The sequence below is a fragment of the Gobio gobio genome, assembly GCF_949357685.1.
Source record: "Gobio gobio genome assembly, chromosome: 18".
Lineage (NCBI taxonomy): Eukaryota > Metazoa > Chordata > Actinopteri > Cypriniformes > Gobionidae > Gobio > Gobio gobio.
In genome coordinates this window covers 46,204,415-46,225,765 of record NC_137111.1, presented here as the reverse complement: position 1 = coordinate 46,225,765, position 21,351 = coordinate 46,204,415, and the positions used below count along the sequence as shown (strand labels likewise).

The 21,351-nt window shown below is 36.0% G+C and overlaps 1 protein-coding gene across 7 annotated transcripts in view; it reads right to left on the bottom strand.

Annotated features, from left to right (window-relative positions):
- LOC307142490 (signal-induced proliferation-associated 1-like protein 2) overlaps nt 1-21,351 on the bottom strand; it is a 217,392-nt gene that overhangs the window by 32,394 nt on the left and 163,647 nt on the right. For 2 of the 7 annotated variants that reach the window (XR_013818481.1, XM_079843409.1), the window contains exons 11-16: nt 20,371-20,523; nt 18,722-18,831; nt 16,057-16,139; nt 7,564-7,970; nt 4,425-4,619; nt 206-259 (exon numbers count right to left, since the gene is read on the bottom strand). Coding sequence is in view for 4 of the 7 variants with exons in the window: in XM_079843409.1 (XP_079699535.1) it covers nt 206-259; nt 4,425-4,619; nt 7,564-7,970; nt 16,057-16,139; nt 18,722-18,831; nt 20,371-20,523 (1,002 nt within the window). In the remaining 3 variants the exon portion in view is untranslated. The remainder of the gene's footprint in view (nt 1-205; nt 260-4,424; nt 4,620-7,563; nt 7,971-16,056; nt 16,140-18,721; nt 18,832-20,370; nt 20,524-21,351) is intronic. The other 5 variants (XR_013818482.1, XM_079843411.1, XR_013818483.1 and 2 more) reach the window with 3 other exon arrangements.

Genomic DNA, 21,351 nt, shown 5'->3' with positions numbered 1-21,351 from the left:
TTGATATGAGCACTACAGGCTACGTCTGAGCCTGACAGAAACTGTCGAGGTGAGCACGGAGAGGAGGGTCGGCGCGACACAGCGGGGAGAATTTCAACTCGAGACATTTACACTCAGTGAGGAAAACAGAAAGGTCAGGGCTCAAAGGGGAAAGTTCACCAACAGTGTGAGCACAAACATACACAGTGGGGGTGTGTGTATGTACCTGGACCGCTCGGCTAGAGCCTTCAGAAGGAAAGACAACAAGCTCTCGGCTCCACTGAGCAAAAGAAGCCGAGGAAGGTAGAAGAAACAGAGAATAAAGTTAGCAGCTGCTGAGAGGTTTATGGTGTCAAGACACAGCAAACGGGGGAAAAAGCTTCATTAGCAGGCACAAGAAATGCAAGCGATATTGGATGATTTGTCTAGAGGCTGAGTTGCGTAATGTGAAATAAGCAAAGAATGGAGATGCTAACTGCATTACAAGGCTTCTTTCATAACAGCTGGGGAGGAAAACAGCTCAGCCGCACCATCAATCTAAGAAGAACAAAAGACATTACTGGAGAGATGGACCTGAGAGAGATTCAACAAGAGCACGAGCACACACTCGCTTTTCTCACTGAATGTGGACTTAACACTCCTTTAGTGTTTTCAGATGAGTCTAATTATAACTATAGATAGAACGAAAGAACGATAGAACGATCAATAGATAGAACGAATGAACGAACGAACGAACGATAGATAGATAGATAGATAGATAGATAGATAGATAGATAGATATATAGAACGATAGGATAGATCGAACGATAGATAGATAGATAAATAGATCGAAAGATAGATAGATAATAGATCGAACGATAGATAGATAGATAGATAGATAGAGACAGACAGACAGACAGATAGAACGATAGGATAGATCAATAGATGATAGATCGAACGGTAGATAGACAGATAGATAGATAGATAGATATATAGAACGATAGGATAGATCGAACGATAGATAGATAGATAATAGATCGAACGATAGATAGATAGATAGATAATAGATCGAACGATAGATAGATAGATAATAGATCGAACGATAGATAGATAGATAGATAATAGATCGAACGATAGATAGATAGATCGAACGATAGATAGATAGATAATAGATCGAACGATAGATAGACAGATAGACAGACAGACAGACAGACAGACAGACAGATAGAACGATAGGTAGATCAATAGATGATAGATCGAACGGTAGATAGACAGATAGATAGATAGAACGATAGGATAGATCGAATGATAGATAGATAGATAATAGATCGAACGATAGATAGATTGAACAATAGATCGAACGATAGATAGATAGATAGATAGATAGATAGATAGATAGATAGATAGATAGATAGATAGATAGATAGATAGATAGATAGATAGATAGATAGATAATAGATCGAACGATAGATAGATAGATAATAGATCGAACGATAGATAGAGATAGATAGATAGATAATAGATCGAACGATAGATAGAGATAGATAGATAGATAATAGATCGAACGATAGATAGATAATAGATCGAACGATAGATAGATAGATAGATAGATAATAGATCGAACGATAGATAGATAGATAGATAATAGATCGAACGATCGATAGATAATAGATCGAACGATAGATAGATAGATAGATAGATAGATAGATAGATAGATAGATAGATAGATAGATAGATAGATAGATAGATAGATAGATAGATAGATAGATAGATAGATAAGAAAGAACAATGGAGCGAATGACAGACTAATATTTTTGAACTATAGTTCAGTAAATTCATTTTCCTTTTATTCAGATTCAGATTCGATGTTCTCTTTTTGACCATCATCTCCAATGCCGAAAGTGGTCAAATATACAGAAGTGAACTCAACATGAATGAATACTCTTTTCCCCATAACCTCGTCATGATCTAAAAATGAAAACATTTGAAAGATCTCCACCATGGCTCTAGAAGGAGGGAAAGCTAAACTAGAGTACTCTAAGAGCAGTGTCTGTGGCTCAACGGCTTCCCTTCAGGATCTGTGTGGAGTCCAGCTGCTCATCTGAGAGGACATCCTCCAGCAGGTCAATAATGCCCAGTGTATGCATTTATACATTCAACCTGTCCTCGGATCGATAGAGGAAACATTCACTCTGATCAGTAACCTATTGCAGATGTTTTTTGTCCTTGAAAACCGAACTTGAATTGCTTGATGATTGTGCCAGCGGAGAGATTAATTGGATAAAAAGAAGTGAGAGACCTTGGCCGGTGGCTAAATCCAGCCTCAGAATAGATCGCTCTCTCCTGGCCTTTTAAACCAGACGCTTAATGAGTCACACTGGCACAAGCTCGCAGGGCAAGATTACATTTAATCAAATCTAAAGCACAACCTAATTGCTCACTTTAGGAAATCACAATACAACTCTTTTTAAACATAGTTCTGCTTCACACACTCTGGAGACTTCGAGGTCTCTGAATATGTGGCCAACGGTAAATTCAATTATACAACAAATTACTCTCATAAGAGTTTTAGCTTTTATGAAGCTGCTTTTAGTGGCCTAAACAATTCAATAAAATCTTCTCTCTAATCATACTAGCAGATGCATCATATTTAGTTATGCACTGATATGGACATTTTGGTTAATACTGATTATCGATAATTCTTGATAAATCGTTTTATCCCATGTCTGAATACTTGATTCTGATTGGCTGGAAGGACCTCTGCTGCCTCACTATATGAGGACCGCATGAACTTCATCTCCGTTTCATTTGAGAAAATGAAAATAGTCATATCATAAACACAGAAACATAAAGATCTTCACGGCAACCTGACAAAATAAAAGTTTGGTTTAACTTGAAGAAATTGACCAATATATTAGTGTTGTACAGTAGAATTAAGCCCACGTCTCAATGTAATAATACTAACAATAATAATAATAATAATTATTAGTATTAAATCTTTATTTTTTTTTAAATAAATCACAATACTTAACTGTAAAGCTCTGTTGTGCAGCACTTTGCTCGACAAAAAAGTTTAATTTCATATGATTAAAAGAAATTAAGTTAATGTTTTAATCATTTTATTTGATTGTCAGAAAAATTAAAATACACAACACAGAATTTGTAAAAAAAAATAAAATAAAAAAATAATAATTTCATAGGACCATAAAAATTTTAACTTTTAATACATTGTTGTTCAATTGTATAGGTTTTATGATTTCAATTATTTAGACATGCTTTTTGATTACTAAAATGTAATTTAATGGAGACAAACAAAATTAGAACGGAAGAAAACGGAATCCAGAAAAATTAAAATGTAAAAAACTGAATTTGGAAAAAAATAAAACAGATTTTATAGGGCCCTACTAATAGAGAGATGCTGCACAGAATCCGGTAATTCACACAGGCATATCTCTCTCTCTGTCTCTCTCTCTTTCAATAGGAGAGAGAACATTTATTAATTCAAATAAATGTTATGATTCCATCAAATTAATGTAATCTTCCCAAACAAATTTATCTCGGATTCTGATTTAAGGCGGACATAATGCTAGATCTAACGAGTCGGAGCTGATGAAAATAACCACCGCTTTAACGTGCAAAATGTGTCTTTTTTGTGTGTGTCTCTTTAAATGCAAATGAGCTCCTGCTCCAAATTTCTAGAAGAGGCCGGAGCTTCAAGAGCTCGCGTTAGCAGCTCCGATTACCGCACACTGAAAATGTCAGAAACTGTTCAGCCTTTTAGAAATCGGAGTCGGACAATGATGGAGAGACTCAAGAAGAAGTGACATTTCTGGTGTGTTGGTTGATGAATTTATGTAGCTGATGTGGAGTTATTATCAATTAGCATATTCTATAAATGGCTGGTGTGGGAACTGTTGTAAGATGCACAGAGCTAGAGAATATCTGCTGCGTGAAGAGAGAACAGGTGTAGTTTAGTTCAATTACGGTTATAACGTATGTTGTCATCTTGCTTTTATGACATGCTATTGCATTTGTGTTCATTCTGGATTGCAATAAATGTGAAAAGACGGATGTGACAGCTTGAGCAGACTCCCAAATGTGCTCGCTCGACTAGCTAAACATGGCCTCACCCCCTTTGTTGCGTGAGGGTGGGGTTTATGTAAATGTTAGTGTTAGTGATGTCACTAACCCATGAATAAGGTCGTAGTAGTCCCTACCAGCCGCTTGTTGTAGTCCTTAAAGCGATTTCTGTAAAATATAATATCTCTCTTTGCTTTGAAGTTTGAGCGTCGTACCTTTGCAGATGTTGTTTGTGCTCAAACAGCGACATTACACAAAAGTTACAAAAAGTGAAATCATAATTAAAGACTCCTTTCATTTTCTTAGTGCACTGATAACAATAACACTAAAAGTGAACTTTTATCAGCCGATACTGATTATTGTGCATCCCTAATCCACACACTCACCCACACTCGGACTGAATTGGGGGCTCGTCCGGGATCGGTTTGTCATCGGCCTTCCTATGGTGACGGTGTGTGTGTACATCAGTGCTGGGCCCGGGCTCCTGGCTACTGTAGGGACCTGCCTGGGCTCCGGAACGTTCTGGAGAGGACGTGAGCTTGGAGCTGTGGGGTAAGGGGCTGCCGGAGTGGTGAGAGCCACTGGCCAGCCCACATGGGATAGTGAAACGTGAGACCCAAGCATCAAAACAATATGAAATGACTTCCTGTACTAATTAACTTAAGCACCGGTGGTCAGATGAGGTCTGAAAACGCCCTTCGAGTTATTAGATCAATAGTGATCGATCCCCTGGGCTTCCGTCTAAGAGACAGTGGGTGGATTCTGCATTGACAGTGCTCTGTTCTGGCTTCTTTTGAGATGCATTCACAAGACAAACATGCGCTCAAAAACACACACATCAGAACTGACAACATGGCTACGAGCAGGACCCTGACCTTTCTAGGACAGCTGCCATTCTCTCCGGTCCATCTCAAAGAGACTTCTTACCATTTTCCTGCCTTTTATGTAACAGTCCATGCTTACAAGGGTTTAGTTGAAAGAGGCCATTATAACATTCCCTAAAATACTGTACTTTTGAAACCTCACTTATCTATACATTGAACTCATCCTGAAGAATAGAAGAACACTCTGAACATAACAGAAGGTAATCATTATGATTTTCCTGGATTGCTCTGCAGTGCAAAACAAAGCAGTTTCATTGTATGGATTGAAAATAACCCATGCTAACATTTAAGAGCCATACGCAAAGCTAAAATTTTTATTATCCCAAGTTATCTTACCTGTGCAATCCCCACAATGCAAATAATGACTTATATGCAAAATTAAGATAATGTAACCATAATGCAAAAAAAACTTGTAGTGAGTCTGTCCCATTTTTACTATGGTCCTCCAGCAGGTAAATCATCTACATGAAGTAATAGTTCATTTCCAGATTTTTTCCCGCTATGCTACCGGAGTGTTCCAAATATATTGTTCAGATTTTTTTTTTTTTTTTTTTTAGCTGATGTCGTAACTTTTTTGTGTTCAAGATTTACAAAAATGATATAATGAGATATAGGGGTGTCGCAATATACCGGTATTGGCGATAACCGTGATATTCAAAGCACGAAATATCGACATTGTGTTAACCCTCTGGTGCTCTTCGGTCATTTCTGACCGGAATATTTTCTGTTTTGAAATGTTAAAAATCACAGCTTCATCGGAATGATATGAAACTTGGTGACTTTTCTTGCATTAGGTATGTAAACACACAAAGAAATTGGGTTCATGATTCGAGCATGCTAATTGGTCGTAAAAAAAGTAGCGTTCATTGTCATAAATGACCGACCATAGGAAATGAATGGGAAATCGGCAAAAACACAAAAATTCACCGAATATTTATGTGTACAATCTACAAATCGGCCACAAGGCTGGAAAAAAGTACACAGCAGTAAAGGGGTGACACTCTAAAACATCAAGAGTGTGATATTGACACATCCACTCACACACACACGCACACTTATACACACACACACACACACACACACACTTATACACACACACACACTTATACACACACACACACACACACACACACACACACACACACACACACACACACACACACACACACACACACACACACACACACACACACACACACACACACACACACACACACACACACACACACACACACACACACACACACACACACACACACTAATGAAAAACTGAGCCTGTGAACCACATTTTGAATTTTTTTAAATCACAGCTTCATCTGAAAAATATGGTGACTTTTCTAGCATTAGGTATGTAAACACACAAAAAATTGAGGGCATGATTCGAGCATGCTAATTCGTCGTAAAAAAAATACTCCCACTTGTGCTCTTCGGTCAAAAATGACCCCCAAAGAAAACGAATGGGAAATCTACAAAAACACAAATTCACAGAAAAAAATCTATATTTCTAACAAACAAAAATATAATGTAAAACTTTATAATAAATAGTCTTTGAGTTTTTTTTAAATATATATTCAAATCCATCAAAAAAAAATCATTAAATGTGTTCAAAAGAGAACTAGGGCATTCTCAAGCCTCTCCATAGAGACCTCTAGTGGTTACACCCATGGTTGCATAATTTCTTAAATAATTCCAAAATTATACTGCAATAATTAAAAATAATAATCATTTAAATTACAAAAAAAAAATTATTGCATAAATATTAAAAAATACCATCAAATCATCTCAAAATACAAAATTTAAAAGAAAAAATATTATTGGAGAAAAATAAATTGAATTGGTTTTACTGGGGTGGAGGAAGTTTAATTTTTAGGTGTCCGGTCACTTATGACCGGGAAGACAACCAATGCAACCCCTAAACGAAGAGCACCAGAGGGTTCATTTAGGGTGTGACAATATACACGTATTGGCGATAACCACAATATTTAAAATGAATAGGAGTGTTATGATAACATGACACGTAAATACTCCAGTGTCCCGAGTCCGACTGGAGCCCGTGTTTTTCTCCCTCCCTATTACACACTGTTGCAGCCATAAAAATAGTTCAGCTTTGTTTTCAATGTCAAGGTAGTTATATTTCGTTAATTTAGAAAAAATGTTTGGAGCAATTTTTGTTTGTTAAATTAAAGTTTTTGTTTAATGTTAACTATAAAATGAATGGGTGGATTTTTACCATTATAGGGTGGTTGTGTACACACACCGCCGCCACATTTATGCTCAAACACCATGTAAAAGTGAATTTTGCATAATAGGTCGCTTTCAGCATCTTCAAAATGAGAACAGAAAGTCAGTGTTGGCAATTAGATGCGAAAAGTCTGCTGACTTGCTATTAAAAAAGGCACCATCCCTCTCTTTCCAAGAGAATACACACAGCTGGATTTGATCCTTAAAGTAACTGGAAGAATATGCACATATTTATAAGCAATAACAGACAGCAGACTGGAAGCATGGTCTGAGTGGGAATCTAACCAGTGGGCTAATCAATAATGTTGGCAAAAACACATCGCTTGGAACCATTTGAACTTTATCAACCCAGACTGAAATCTAATGATCCTCTTCTAAACATCAGCAGTCTTTTGCTCACCTGGAATGAGAAGAGATCTCGCTCAGGTCTCCTATACTCCCATCCGCCGGTGTATGTCCGGAAGCCAGAGCCGCGGCGTAGCTCTGAGGAAGGTACAACCTGCCATGGTCCTCCTCCATTGAACCTTCTTCCGTCAGCTCCGGTGTCCACGGGTGTCCCGGATCAGATGCGCCCCGGCCCTGGAGCACGACGCGGGCCACGGATGCATTGGCCACCCCCGGGGTCATGCTACAGGGCGCGGTGTCAATGCCGCTGTCAGTGGAGGCTCCTTTAATGTAGGTGAGACCCAGCATCTCTGGATCCATCAGGTCCCCGGAGCCAAAGTGCTTCTCATCGCTGTTGCTGCTGGAGGCGTTGCTGGAAAGAGTGTTACTGCTGGAGTGGCTGGAGTTCTTATCGCCGCCCTGCTGGAGGAAGACACACCAAGGAAACATTAATAATAGGCATAATAAACCTGCTGCTGTCTGTCATTAATATTAATCAAAGAACAAAAGACAGAGAAAATCACTCACTACTCTTGACTGAATAACTCCTTTAATAAGGATTAAACTATATTTAATTTATAATTTATGAAAATCCTAAAGCACTGTTTACAAGGTTACTGTACATAGGTCAAAAACAATAACGTTTTATGCATTTTAACAGGGCAAGTACAAATCTGAACTGGGCTAATAGAAAAAAATTTGCCCTGATATATTAAAGGCCACAGGTAAATGTGACATTTATTATAATGGGTTTATATGAAAATTGTTTTAAGTTCACTTAAATTAAAAGTTCTTATATATTTGAAAGCCTAGTAAATGTTCAAATGTACAGTTTCCAATTATACTGTAATGCTGAATGGCTATAATTAATGGATAAAATTGAGCAAAAAATCTATTTCATAGAGACATCAGTAGCAGTATTGTTATCGGTGATGCCTTGTTTCATAAAAAAATGCAATTAAAAATTATTTAAAATATAGGCTACTGTCTTTATGTTGTTTTTACATTAATTTGGAGATTAAATGTGAAATTATTACAATATGAAAATATATTAAAAACATTAAATGTTAGGTGTAATTATCACGATTAATTTCAGAAAAATGTGCAATTAATGAGTTAATTTTGATTAAATCGATTGACAGCACATATTTATATACATTTTATAAGTACATGAATATAATTATATATGATTATAAATATATTATATTTTAAAATGAAGAACTGGCACTCACATTGCAAAACACAATCTATATTATCCCATTGTCTACATGACGTTTTGTGCTTGCTAGCATATTTTATCATCTATAAATCTAATTAGCAGATGGAAAACGGGCCGCATTCGCTGTCATATTCTTTGTCATGTGACACCTTCTTTAGTCCAAACTAATATCACGCCAGTTTAAAAGTACCACTGCAAACTGCAAAGACCAGCAAAACTAATTACTGTGAGCTAATGAATAATTCTGTGACTGGTAATGTATGCAAATATGAGCTGTACTCATTAATTAGTGCGCAGACAATAGGCGTAATAAATCAGGAGAGCGGAGCCCGCGGTGAATGGCGCCATGTACATCTCCCAGTGGATACGGCCAACAGCATTTTAGACAATGCAACAGACATTAGAGACCATTTCAGAGATGAAAAGGTTTGTAAGTTATGGATATAGATGGTAAAAGGCAAACAGACAACAATAAACATAATTAAGAGACTGAGATTCAGACATTAAACCTGCTTTTATATAGACTGCCATGAAATGATCCAACACACTCACTAATGCAGCTGTAAAACACAGTCCACTTAACATGGATAATGAGGCAGTCCTTTAATCCATTATGGTTTTCTGTATTTGTTCAGAACCTCTACAGCTGCAAACCCCCTATATCTCTTCATCACACACACAATCAATCATATGCTGTAGATGAAGCATCCTCAGGATCTAAAAGTCTTCAATGCAACTGAGTTGCAAACTGAGAAAAGCATTAGAGAACATGCCACTTGAGATTCCTTTAAACAGCATGAAGCGGTAAAAATTGATTGGGTATTATACTTAACGTGGGACGGAATGAAATAAGACATTATCTGCCAATTTCTTGAATAGAAATTGTTAAATTAAGAAGAAACGTGATTAAAAAGTGCAGTGATTGCAAATCAGAATAGAGGCAAACACTTCCCACAGACACTGAAAGAGAAAAAGCCTCATTTGTAGGAAATTACAAGTGATAACATTAGTGTAAGTGAAACTAAGTAATTAACATTCATTTACCTTGGAGCAAATGATGATGTTCTTACCACTTTTTCATTTGGGAATGAAGACAACAGTTTAAATCGCAAACAAGTATCACTATTATACAAGGCCTGGCAAGGTTTTTACATATTTTTGGGTAATTTCTGCAAAAACACATTTCAAATCATCCAAACACACATCCTCCATAAACTCTTTGGCTTGGTGGTCGGCAACAGACTCTGACGTCTGCATAATGTATGCATTTAGATTCTAAAGCACGATTGGTTAATATAATTTAAGGCGGGGCTTAACGAAAGTATATTATATTGCAGTACAGCAAATGTAAGAACAAAACAGCAAGCAGCAAAATTATGATGCTTTCTAAGATACGTCATTTTCAGGCAGGAACACCTATATTTCCATTCAAAATAGCAAATTTAACTTGGAATTGGAATATCGCAAAAAACATTTGTGAATAAAGCCCAGTTTCCATCCAATGTGTTCAAGTGAACAAAATCATCACATCCTAAGAAATTGCTGCAAAATATCTGTAATAAAACTGGAAGTTGCTGCACTCGGGAAAGAAACTTTTAGGGCTGTAATCAACCAAAGAAAATCTTGGTTGACTGAAGTCCTGAAATTTTCGACTAAAAAAAAATTTGACTAAAAATGACGTTAGGAAAAAAAAAAACGTTAAACGAATTACCTGCGCACTGTGCGCAGTACTTGGTGGCATTGTTGTCAGCCTAAATGAATTATAAATAAACTAGTAGGCTATTTGCAGTATATTAAAACGTTTTTGAGCTGATTATTTTGGACTGAAATGAGTCGACACACGAGTCTTTCGGCTCTGACAGCGTTGCATCACGTGCACCTGCGCAATATCACAGCCTATGACTTCCGAAAATAGAGTACTATGTTGTCAACTAGTGATATCATCACAAGAACTTTTGAGGAATATACAACATAATTTAGACAATTGTTTTTGTCATATGTATTATAATTGACAGACACTATCATTTCAGCTTCGCGGCTGAGACACGAATAGACTATTAACTTAAAGCTTTTACTCTCAAACACAAAAGGCACGTCCACTTTAATAAAAAAGGAAAATGTATTAAACAAGCCAGATCAAGAGCAGAAAAAACGCTCACAATTAAATAAATAATATACAGCAAACTAGCCTACCGGTACTTCAATCTGTCTCTCTTCTCCAGTAGGTTGGGCTAATCCAAAAGAAGTGAAAACAAGGGGGTGTTCTGAGAACAGACTGTTACCTGTGAAACAGGGCTGCTCTGAAAACACCCCCATTAGCAATTAGTGCTTTTCACCTGATGAAAATTAACGTGGCAAAACTGACAGTACAAATCCACTTTTGCGGCACGACTGAAGCATTGTGTTGTGACGCTTCCCCTCATGTGTGTGTTGATGGGCGTGCGTTTGAGCCAGCGGGGAATGAAAACGGCCATCGACATACACATGAGGGGAAGCGTCACAACACCACGCTTCAGTCATGCCGCGAAAGTGGATCTGTACCATCATGAAATGAATGCGGCGCGGCAAAACTAATTGAATGAACGCGACAAAAAATGTACCAATCAGAATTTTGGTCGAGCCAGAACGTATCGACTTATATCCGGTACAGACATTGAATAATTAAATGTAAAATAACACTGCATAGTCTTCACTGTATAAATTAAATGTAAATAATTTCTGTTAAAACTACTAAAGTGATTTTCTCTTTGTATTTTGGTGTTTGATTAACAATAAAGGATTAGGTCACTTAATTTTTACATTTTACTCACGCCCATCGAAATCCAAGATGTTCATGTCTTTCTTTCTTCCGTCGTAAAGAAATTAAAATTTTTAAGGAAAACACTCCAGGATTTTTCTCCATATAATGGACTTCAATGGCAACAAAGGGTTGAAGGTCCAAATCAATGCAGTTTCAAAGGAAGGGCTTCAGAGGGATATGGTCTGATCTATTTTTTGCTAAAGGATGTTAACACTTTACAATAAGGTTGTATTAGTTAACATTAGTTAATGCATTAGTGAACATGAACTAACCGTGAACAACACCTCTGTTCAGCATTAGTTAATCTTTGTTAACGTTAGTTCATAAAAATACAGCTGTTCATGTTAGTTCACAGTTCATTAACTAATGTTAACAAGATTTTAATAATGCATTAGTAAATGTTGAAATTAACATGAAAAAACATAAATAAATCCTTTATAAGTGCAGTTCATTAGTAGTTAATGTTAACTAATGTAATTAACTAATGTTAGCTAATGAACCTTCTTGTAAAGTGTTACCGGATGTTTGTATTAGTCTTCGCATGAGCGCTTTGTAAACACGGGGGCGGTACTTCTGCATACGTCTAGCGTGACCTGATGTGATTATGCAATCAGTGGCAACTCACAGAGCAGCGCAAGATGAGCAATTTAGGTTAAAAAGTATATACATTTGTATTTTATTTTAGAAAATGGCCGATGGTTTGTCTAGATCAGACCCTATTCCTCGTCTGGGATCGTGCAGAGCCTCTGAAGCCCTTCCTTTGAAACTGCATTGATTTGGACCTTCTGTGGAGAAAAATCCTGAAATGTTTTCCTCAAAAAACTTCATTTCTTTTCGACTGAAGAAAGAAAGACATGAACAACTTGGATGAGATGGGGGTGAGTAAAATATCAGGAAATTGTCATTTTGAAGTGAACTAATCCTTTAATGACCAGACCTGCAAACTCCTCAGAGTAAAAAAGGTGACAGTGTCGCGGGGGGGAATATGCAAATGACACATATGACAACGCCTGGAACTCAAGGAAGTGTTGTGACGCATGACACAAAAAATAAAAGACTGACAGTAGGGGTGTAACTGTACACAAAACTGACGGTTCGGTACGAGTTCGGTACAGCAGTTTTACAAAATTGCTTTTTAGATTTAACAGTGGTTTACTGAAGAAGAAAAAAAGTGTCTGTCCTTGAATTAATTAAATGATATCTAAAATTGTATTGAAGATATTGCTGTAAATTATATAGGGAGCCCTTACTTGCACATTAATATTAAAGGTTAACAAAATAGAGGCCAAACTATTAGCCTAAATTCAGTTGCTATTTATTTTTAGGTATAATAATCAACACTCAAATAACACATTGTATGCAAACATGTAAACTTCACGTAAGGCAGTTTTTGCATTAACTTCTAAATAGTTTTCTCTCCAATTCGTTGATGAAATATAAACATTTATACACAGTGTCTGTCATTTTCATGACAGGTTTATTTAACATGCATGAAATAATCAAGACATCACTAACAGGTTAAGTAGAATATAATGAATATATAGGCTAATATAGAGCATATATTTAGTAAAAGAGTTGATTTCTCTAGTGAATAAAATTCTGTGGACACTGAATGACTGCCTGAGGTAAATGTGATGCTAACGTTACATGACATTGTTTAGTTTACAAGCAGTTATATTGACGTCTTTCCCCCGTTGAGACACTGATTTAGCGATTACACCACATATATACATGACAGTAAGTTGTAATGTATCCTCAGCATACCTTCATTCATGTTTATTCTTCAGTAAGAGATGATCGATCACCTTCACAGATGATCGCATCCACGCGCAACCGCTTGAACTGTGATCATGAAGTGACCAGTCACGTCATATAGAGCGTCAAAACGGCATTTATCGTTTGAATTTGGTGATAAAATGGACTGAATACTTAATATGATCGTGTGGGAACTCGGATTGAAGTGTGTTCCGCGCTTCAAAACAAGCCGACTGTGAACTGTTAAAGATTGCACCCGGAAACCGTTCGGTAACGTTACACGCGTTTCACGTAAATGACCCAATTGACCAAGAAAACGCTGATTGTCGCCGGAAAGCGACAAGTTTGCAGGTGTGAATGACAGACAGCAGCAGGAATATTAGGCTGTTGTCACTTTAAGAGCTAACGCACGCATGCAATATAATGATACGCATTCTTTTACTTTCGCAATTGTTTATGTCTATGTAAGCTATAAATGAATATTGTTTACGAGGATATTAACAGAGATGGGCATTTGGACATAATTTTGCCTGTATTTGTCCGCTCAAGCACAAATAGAGGGGAAAGAAGAGACCTGAATTCGGTGTCCACATGCTGTCTGAGTACCAAACTTGTGCTCAAATGGTTTAAAATCGCTTGAATGTTTAAACTGACAGGACCTAAAATTAAGCCGAGAATCGTGTGCGTTTTGAACCGTGGTGCCTGGTCTGTCATTTATAGTATGAGGACCATTTGAGCTCAAACGTTTTGGAAGAGAGCTTATATACAGCTGCGCACACAGGGATCACTACAGGAGCCTGTTGTTTCTGGACCCCTGCTGTCCGGCGTTAAACGACCGTAATTTACTTTGAATTGGCTGTCGGTGGTCAGATGCTATTACTGGAACAGGGAGTGAGAGATATTGGGTAAAACTAACATTCAAGGTGAGAGAGAGAGACAGACAAACACGAGCATGTCCCCAATAACAGCACAGAGCGCCAGCACCAAGGGCAGACTGACCTTATCAGCATTCATTCATCACACTGATGCACACGCACACTGACAGCATGACTAGCGGGGCTCCGTGTGTGTGTGTGTGTCATATCAAGGTTTTCAGCGTACTGTACGTAGTCAACACCCTAAAGACGAGCAGGAGAAGTTTCCAAGGAGAAACCCATGTTACTTGATTATATACTTGGTTCGTATGTGAAGTGTAAACCTCACTTGCCACATTAAAACACATTCTGACGCAGTTCCCGCAGTACATTTCCCAGAGGGAATTCCCCTAGATCATGAATTAGGCCGGCATTCATAAACATACAGTTGCATATATAAACGAATGCCTGCTGGCTAGCCAACTAACCAACTGAATTATAAATAAACCACATGGTTTATTTTGTCAGCGGTCTTCTGTCCTTTGAATGAACTGGACCTCATAACCTTCTATACAGCTGTGTATACAGGACGACCGTGATTTGGCCAAGTAGGACATTTAGCATATTAGGGCAGTGGTCCTCAATCAATGATTTATAATAATACAAGCTAAAAAAACTACAAATCTAAATATTTCTTAGGTATATTCATCCTCTCAATAACAGTTTTATTTCTTTTAAGAAGCATCATTTTTAAAAGTGTGATTTCTAGACCTGGAAAAGTCATGCACATTAATAAAATCTGAAAACTTTTATAAATAACTTTTTTTTATACATTTATGCCAATAATTATGGTAATATTTTCTAATTATGATAATATTTTATTGGGTAGAAACTAAGCAGTGTTATTTTAGTATACAATTTTTTTCTTCATATTTTCAATTAGAGTTTATTTTTGTATAAACTAATTTTTGTCATTTTTTATGATGTCTGTCTATGTAGTTTTTTATTAATTTATATTTCAGTTTTAATTGTAGTATAATAAGTTAAACTAAATGAAAATGTGAAATGCTTCGGCAACTAGCTGAAATAAAACTTTTATAAAAATATGTATTTAAATATTTAGTAATTTAAAAATATATATATATTTGAAGTATCATTTTTTTATGGTTTTAGTTTTAATTAACTAAATATTTTGCCAACTAGCTGAAATAAAATATAGATTTTTAAAATATTTTCTTTTATTTCAGTTCATTCTTATTGTATATCAAGTATTTTTTTATGGTTTTAGTTTTAATTTGAACTAAAAGCCTTTAAAATCCTTATTTAATTTCCAATATATCATTTTAATTATAATTATTTTAGTTACATATTTTAAATTCATAAACACTCCTAGTTTCGGTTAAAAACATAAAACTTGATCATTACAGCAGATGCACCAGAGGAATCCTATTAGTGCATATGAGGAATAATAATAATAATAATAATAATAATAATAATAATAATAATAATAATAATAATAATAACATATTTATTTTTATAGCGTCTTTCAAGAACCCAGGTCGCTTCACAAAATAGTACAATAGTAGAGAACATTAAATACAATTAAGTAATCATATAACATAAAAATGAGACAGTGGAAGGCAGAGAAATAGAGAGGAAAATAACAATTTACTGATCATAGAGAATAGATGAGTTTTAAGTAAGGGAAGGGCTTTGAATATAGTTGTGGACAACGGAGGGCCTTGGATTTAAAAAGCAGGGTATTTAATGGTTGGGACCACGTTTGTTCCCCAGGAATCTTTTTATAAGGAAGAAATATCTTCTTAAAACTCACAGGCATCACTTTTGCTCTACTGAAGTGTCACGTGGGAGTAGTCTTACCCGTGTCAACTTGTTGGGTGAATCCTTGCCTCTTTCCTTCAAAGAGTTGAGGATCTTGGTGGAAGGGACGTGCCATTTCGCCTCTGTGAAGAAAGAATAAAGGATAAGCTTTGAGATTCCCAGAACATCTGACTGAAGGGAGCATGTCTAATACACTCTCTAGCAGGTCCAAACTGGTCTAGATAGTTAGGCACACCGTCAGTAGGGCAGTTAGACTTTGGGGCAGCAACTAATAAGCTATGATGTAAAAAAAAAACCCAAAAAAACCCAGATGAATCATAATAACTAGGGCTGCACAAAAAAAATTGAATTGCTATTTTTCTTATAAAAATTGCATTTGCGATTTAAATACTTGTTAATTCACAGTGAAACATTAAAATGTATGAATGGCCGGACTAATGTTCATGGCTGTCTATTTTCAAAAGCTTTTATTTTGGTGGAAAACCACAAGCTGCTAGTGAGTAAATGAACACAGTGCTGCGCTTCACTCTGAAACACACATATACAAACAATGGGCCTCATTCATGAAACACGAGCAGAACGAATGTGTGTGTAAATCGTTCGTAAAGCCGCTCTGACGTAAATTTTCGGATTCACGAATCTGTTCGTATTTTCAAAATGTTAGTTGGTACGAAAGAAATTTACACCTGCTTTACCACATGTAAATGGTGCGTAAAACATTTGAACGGTCTGTGTTCTAATTTAGCAAACTGATGACATTGCATTTTGATGCACTATGTACCATAATAAAATTTCAAGAGTTGATTTGCCCCATTTAAAAAAAAAGTTATTTACTGTTCAACGTTGGGTAGGCAGCGCTCGTCACTCACTTTTTACCCGGCCGTCCAATCACAGTGGAGGAGGGGCGGGACAGAAACTACACCGACCAATCATCCCACTTGTACACCGACTGAACAACAATAATGGAGAAGTTAATACTGCTTTTTACTGTATTTCATATTCAGTAATATTCTTCAAAATGAGATACTAGTAACACATTACTGCCATGGATATTCTGTATCATATTCATAGCAATCAAAGTATCTCAGCTGGAAAAACGCTGCCCTTGCAAAGCGCTTTCAAGCTCCACCAGCTGGCCGTTTTCAGAAGAGCTCCAGGCGTTTTTAGCTGGATAAAATGCTTTGATGGACACATGACAATTTAATATTTATTGCTAGGCTTATGGCCAATTAGTCTCTTAAGCATTTATGCAAAATACTGGAGCCAAACCTGAGAAAGAAGTCCAGAAGATTCCACAGCGTTCCTGCACACGTCATTTGCAGTTGTAACTCATGGGCGGGGATTATGCTAATTATGAATGAGCGTGCACGTGCGTCCTATTTACGAATATTTGGAATTCATTAATATACACACGTTTAACTACCGAATCTGTGGTATACGAAGTGTTTGTGAATCTGGAGTACAGTTTTCGTAAATGTCCATTTTACGCGCAAATTACTCTGAATTTGCTCATATATTTACCAACATTTCTTGAATGAGGCCCATTGCTTTTGTATATGTACAAAACTAAAAATGCTTTTCTTACTTAGCATTTTTGCTACTTCTTGTTTCCAGTCCAAATATTAAAAAAATCTTAAATAAAGATGCATTTACTAGACAAGTAAAATGACATATGTCTTGTTTTCCGAAAGAAAAAACAAAAAAACATCTAAATTAAGTTTTTGCTTACAACAAAATGATCTGCCAACAGGGTTAGTAAAATGATCTTGTTTCCGTTTGAATTAAGATAATTTTTCTTACCCCATTGGCACATAATTTTGCTTGTTTTAAGCAAGCGGCACCTCCCCCAGTTTCTCTTGAAGCCAATAAGTGACTTAAACTGCAATTCATGGACTGGCCACTAGAGACAGACTCCAGAAGGAGCAGAATCTCATTGAGCTCATGTTAAAATGCCCAACTTTACAGCAGAAGAACACATGTTTACAGTCTGGGACAAATTGTGCTTTTGGTCTATACGGCTAATTTTGCCCTTCATGACGACTGTGAGGGGGGTGAATGTTTTTATAACTCATTCGTTTACATTATATAAAGCCTTAAAGTTCTGCATAAATAAGGGCGTGGCCACTTTGAGTGACAGGTGGATTGTCGTTTGTCTGCTGTCTGTTAGTCATCACGTCACCTCAGCTCCGCCCACGTCCCGCCTCTTTGCCCATTTTCTGTTATCCGCGAACGACGCGCTGCCAAGATGGCGACGGCAAAACTGCTCTTCAGAGTCCTATGGGTGATGTCACGGACACTACATCCATTTTTTTTTTTTTTTACCATCTATGGTTTTAAGCAAATACTCAAACTTTTTTTTCCCTTCAGAAAACAAGATATAATATCTTGTCATTTTATGTGTCTCGTAAATGCATCTTGATTGAAAAATGTTTAGATATTTGGACTGGAAACAAGACAAAAATATTTTTGCACTGTATTTATTGAATGAAATCTCAGCTGTTGAATATTGATAAATCACACTAAGCCCAATCGCGATTTGTTTTTTTAATAATCGTGCAACCCTAACATTAACCAGTTTTTTTTCAGATGGCAATTTTTTTAACAAGGAACTGTATAATTTCCAGTATATATATTCAGGTGACCTTCACTCTGGGGAAGGATAAATGGAAATCTGTGGACGTATGAGGCGATGTCTGAATCCCACCTGCAGAGCGTGTTCTCTCGAGGGTGGGCTCCCTCTCCCTCAGCATCTCCCCGTCTCCCAGCATGCCCTGGGCTTCAGCAGAGCGCTCATGGAGCACGGGAGACTGACACCTGTGGATGGAACAGGCTGGAGTTTAGCCCTTATGGGAATGGGAAAAATGACTTCAATCAGCCAAATGAGGATGATGAAAGCATGTTTTTTGGGGCTATTCATCTCTCACTGCAGTGAAACTACACTGAAGTTCAGTTTGAAACACCTCACAGCTCCAGCTGTGATCAGTCACTGCGTTTGAGGACACGTTCAAATTCATATAGCAATAGCTCATTTCTTTACTCATGCTAAAAAGTGTCAGTCTTGATTGGATTCATTATGGATTAATTATCTCACACACTCCTGACTTCCTCTCAGGGTAATGAGTCGTGTGAAATTAGCTAAAGGTGTTCTGCTTAAAGTCTAAAGACTAAAAATCGAGAACCAATTTGTAAATGACCAATTACTGTGTTTGAACATTAATCAGGTTACTTATCAATTCATTTCTAAAACCCAAATCAACCTAAATCAGATGAACAATACAATAAATTATATAAGATGTATATAAGATTAAATAAAATATAAATGCCATTAAATATAATAAATAATATACATTTGATATATTTTATTTAATACTGGTTTAATTTATTTAATATAGTGTAATTGAATTTAAATAATTATCAGAATAAATATTATGTATTAATATTAAACTATTTCATATAAATGCCATTAAATATAATAAATAATATACATTTGATATATGAAATAGTTTAATATTAATACATAATATTTATTCTGATAATTATTTAAATTCAATGACACTATATTAAATAAATTAAACCAGTATTAAATAAAATTGGTGGACAATGATATACATTAAATATTAAACCGTATATGAAATAATTAGGGCTGTCAAAAGATTAATCGCATCCAAAATAAAAGTTTGTGTTTACATAATATATGTGTGTGTACTCTGTTAATTATTATTTATATATAAATACACACACATTCATGTATATATTTAAGAAATATTTGCATGTATTTACTGTATATACATTTATATAATCTATAATATATATATATAAATAAAATGTTTTGTATATAAAAATAATATTTTTTTCTTAAATATATACATGCTTGTGTGCGTATTTATATATAAATAATAATTAACAGAGTACACACACACATATATTGTACATATATGTAAACACAAACTTTTACTTTGGATGCGATTAATCGCGATTAATCTTTTGACAGCCCTAGAAATAAAACATTTTGTTAAATAATATTACTAAATTGTTTAATAAGAACTAATAATGCAAGTTATAAAAATGAATAACTGTTTCATATTACATGAAATCCTTTTCAATAAACTAAATCTACACTAAATAAATAGTTAATCACATTTATTTTTTAATACATTTTAACATATTTATATTAATCAAATTATTCATTGGACCAATACATTAATACTTACTTTAACTTAAATAACCAATATTAATACAAAATAAATACTTAAATAACACTGATAAAAAATATCAATATAATTCCATTGATTGATTTATATTAAATCATATAAAACATATCAAATGATGTGTGAGTTTGTGTTGGCATGTTACCCGTCGTATCCGGGCTGCTGGTTCCAGCTTGCGCTCCCGCAGGGTCCGGGGTCACTGGAGGACGACTGGTTACTGGGAGAGCTGCGGTAGTGTTGAGACGCCTCTCCTTTACTGCAGGACGAGATCTGAGGGTTCTCCATGTCTTGTACGGTCCTGTAGCGTGAGAAAACGAGAGAGAACAGATGGGTTTCCATTCTCACAGCAGCTGCTGATGGAGGTGTGCGACTACAGCAGAGTTCAATATGGCCACAGATGGCCCCACTTTATATTAGGTGGCCTTAAGTACTATGTACTTACATCAAAAAATAAGTACAATGCAGTGTTCAAATTGTATTGCAAAAAACCTTTGCTGATATTGAGGTGGGATACGGGTAGAGTTAGGGGCAGGTGTGGTGGTATGGGTAAGTTTAAGGGTAGGGTTAGGTGTAAGGGAAGTTGCAACTGTGTAATTACTAATGTAACTACAGAAATTAATTACATGCAGGTATTTTTTCAAATGTAAGTACAATGTAAAAACATGTATATACACAATAAGTGCATTGTATCAAATTATGAATTAAAATGTTAGTACATAGTAGCTAAGGCCACCTAACATAAAGTGGGTCTCCACAGATTTCAGAGAGCCTGTAGAGTCATCCGTGTGTCTGATCTGTACACAAGCTGAATGTGTGTTAAATCAGACCTAAAAGCTCGATAGCATGCAACATTTTTCGGTAACACTTTATTTTGATAGTCCACTTTAGACATTCTACTAACTATAAGTAACTTTGCAACTACATGTCAACTAACTGTCATTAGAGTATTTGTAAACTGTCTGATTAATATTTACTAAAACTTTATTTTGTTGGTCCCCCAACAGACATTCTACTGACTGTAACTTGGCAACTACAATTCAACTTATTCTACTAACCCGAACCCTAACACCTAACCATAACCTACCAGTCTACTGACAGTCAACTAATCCTCTAATGACAGTTAGTT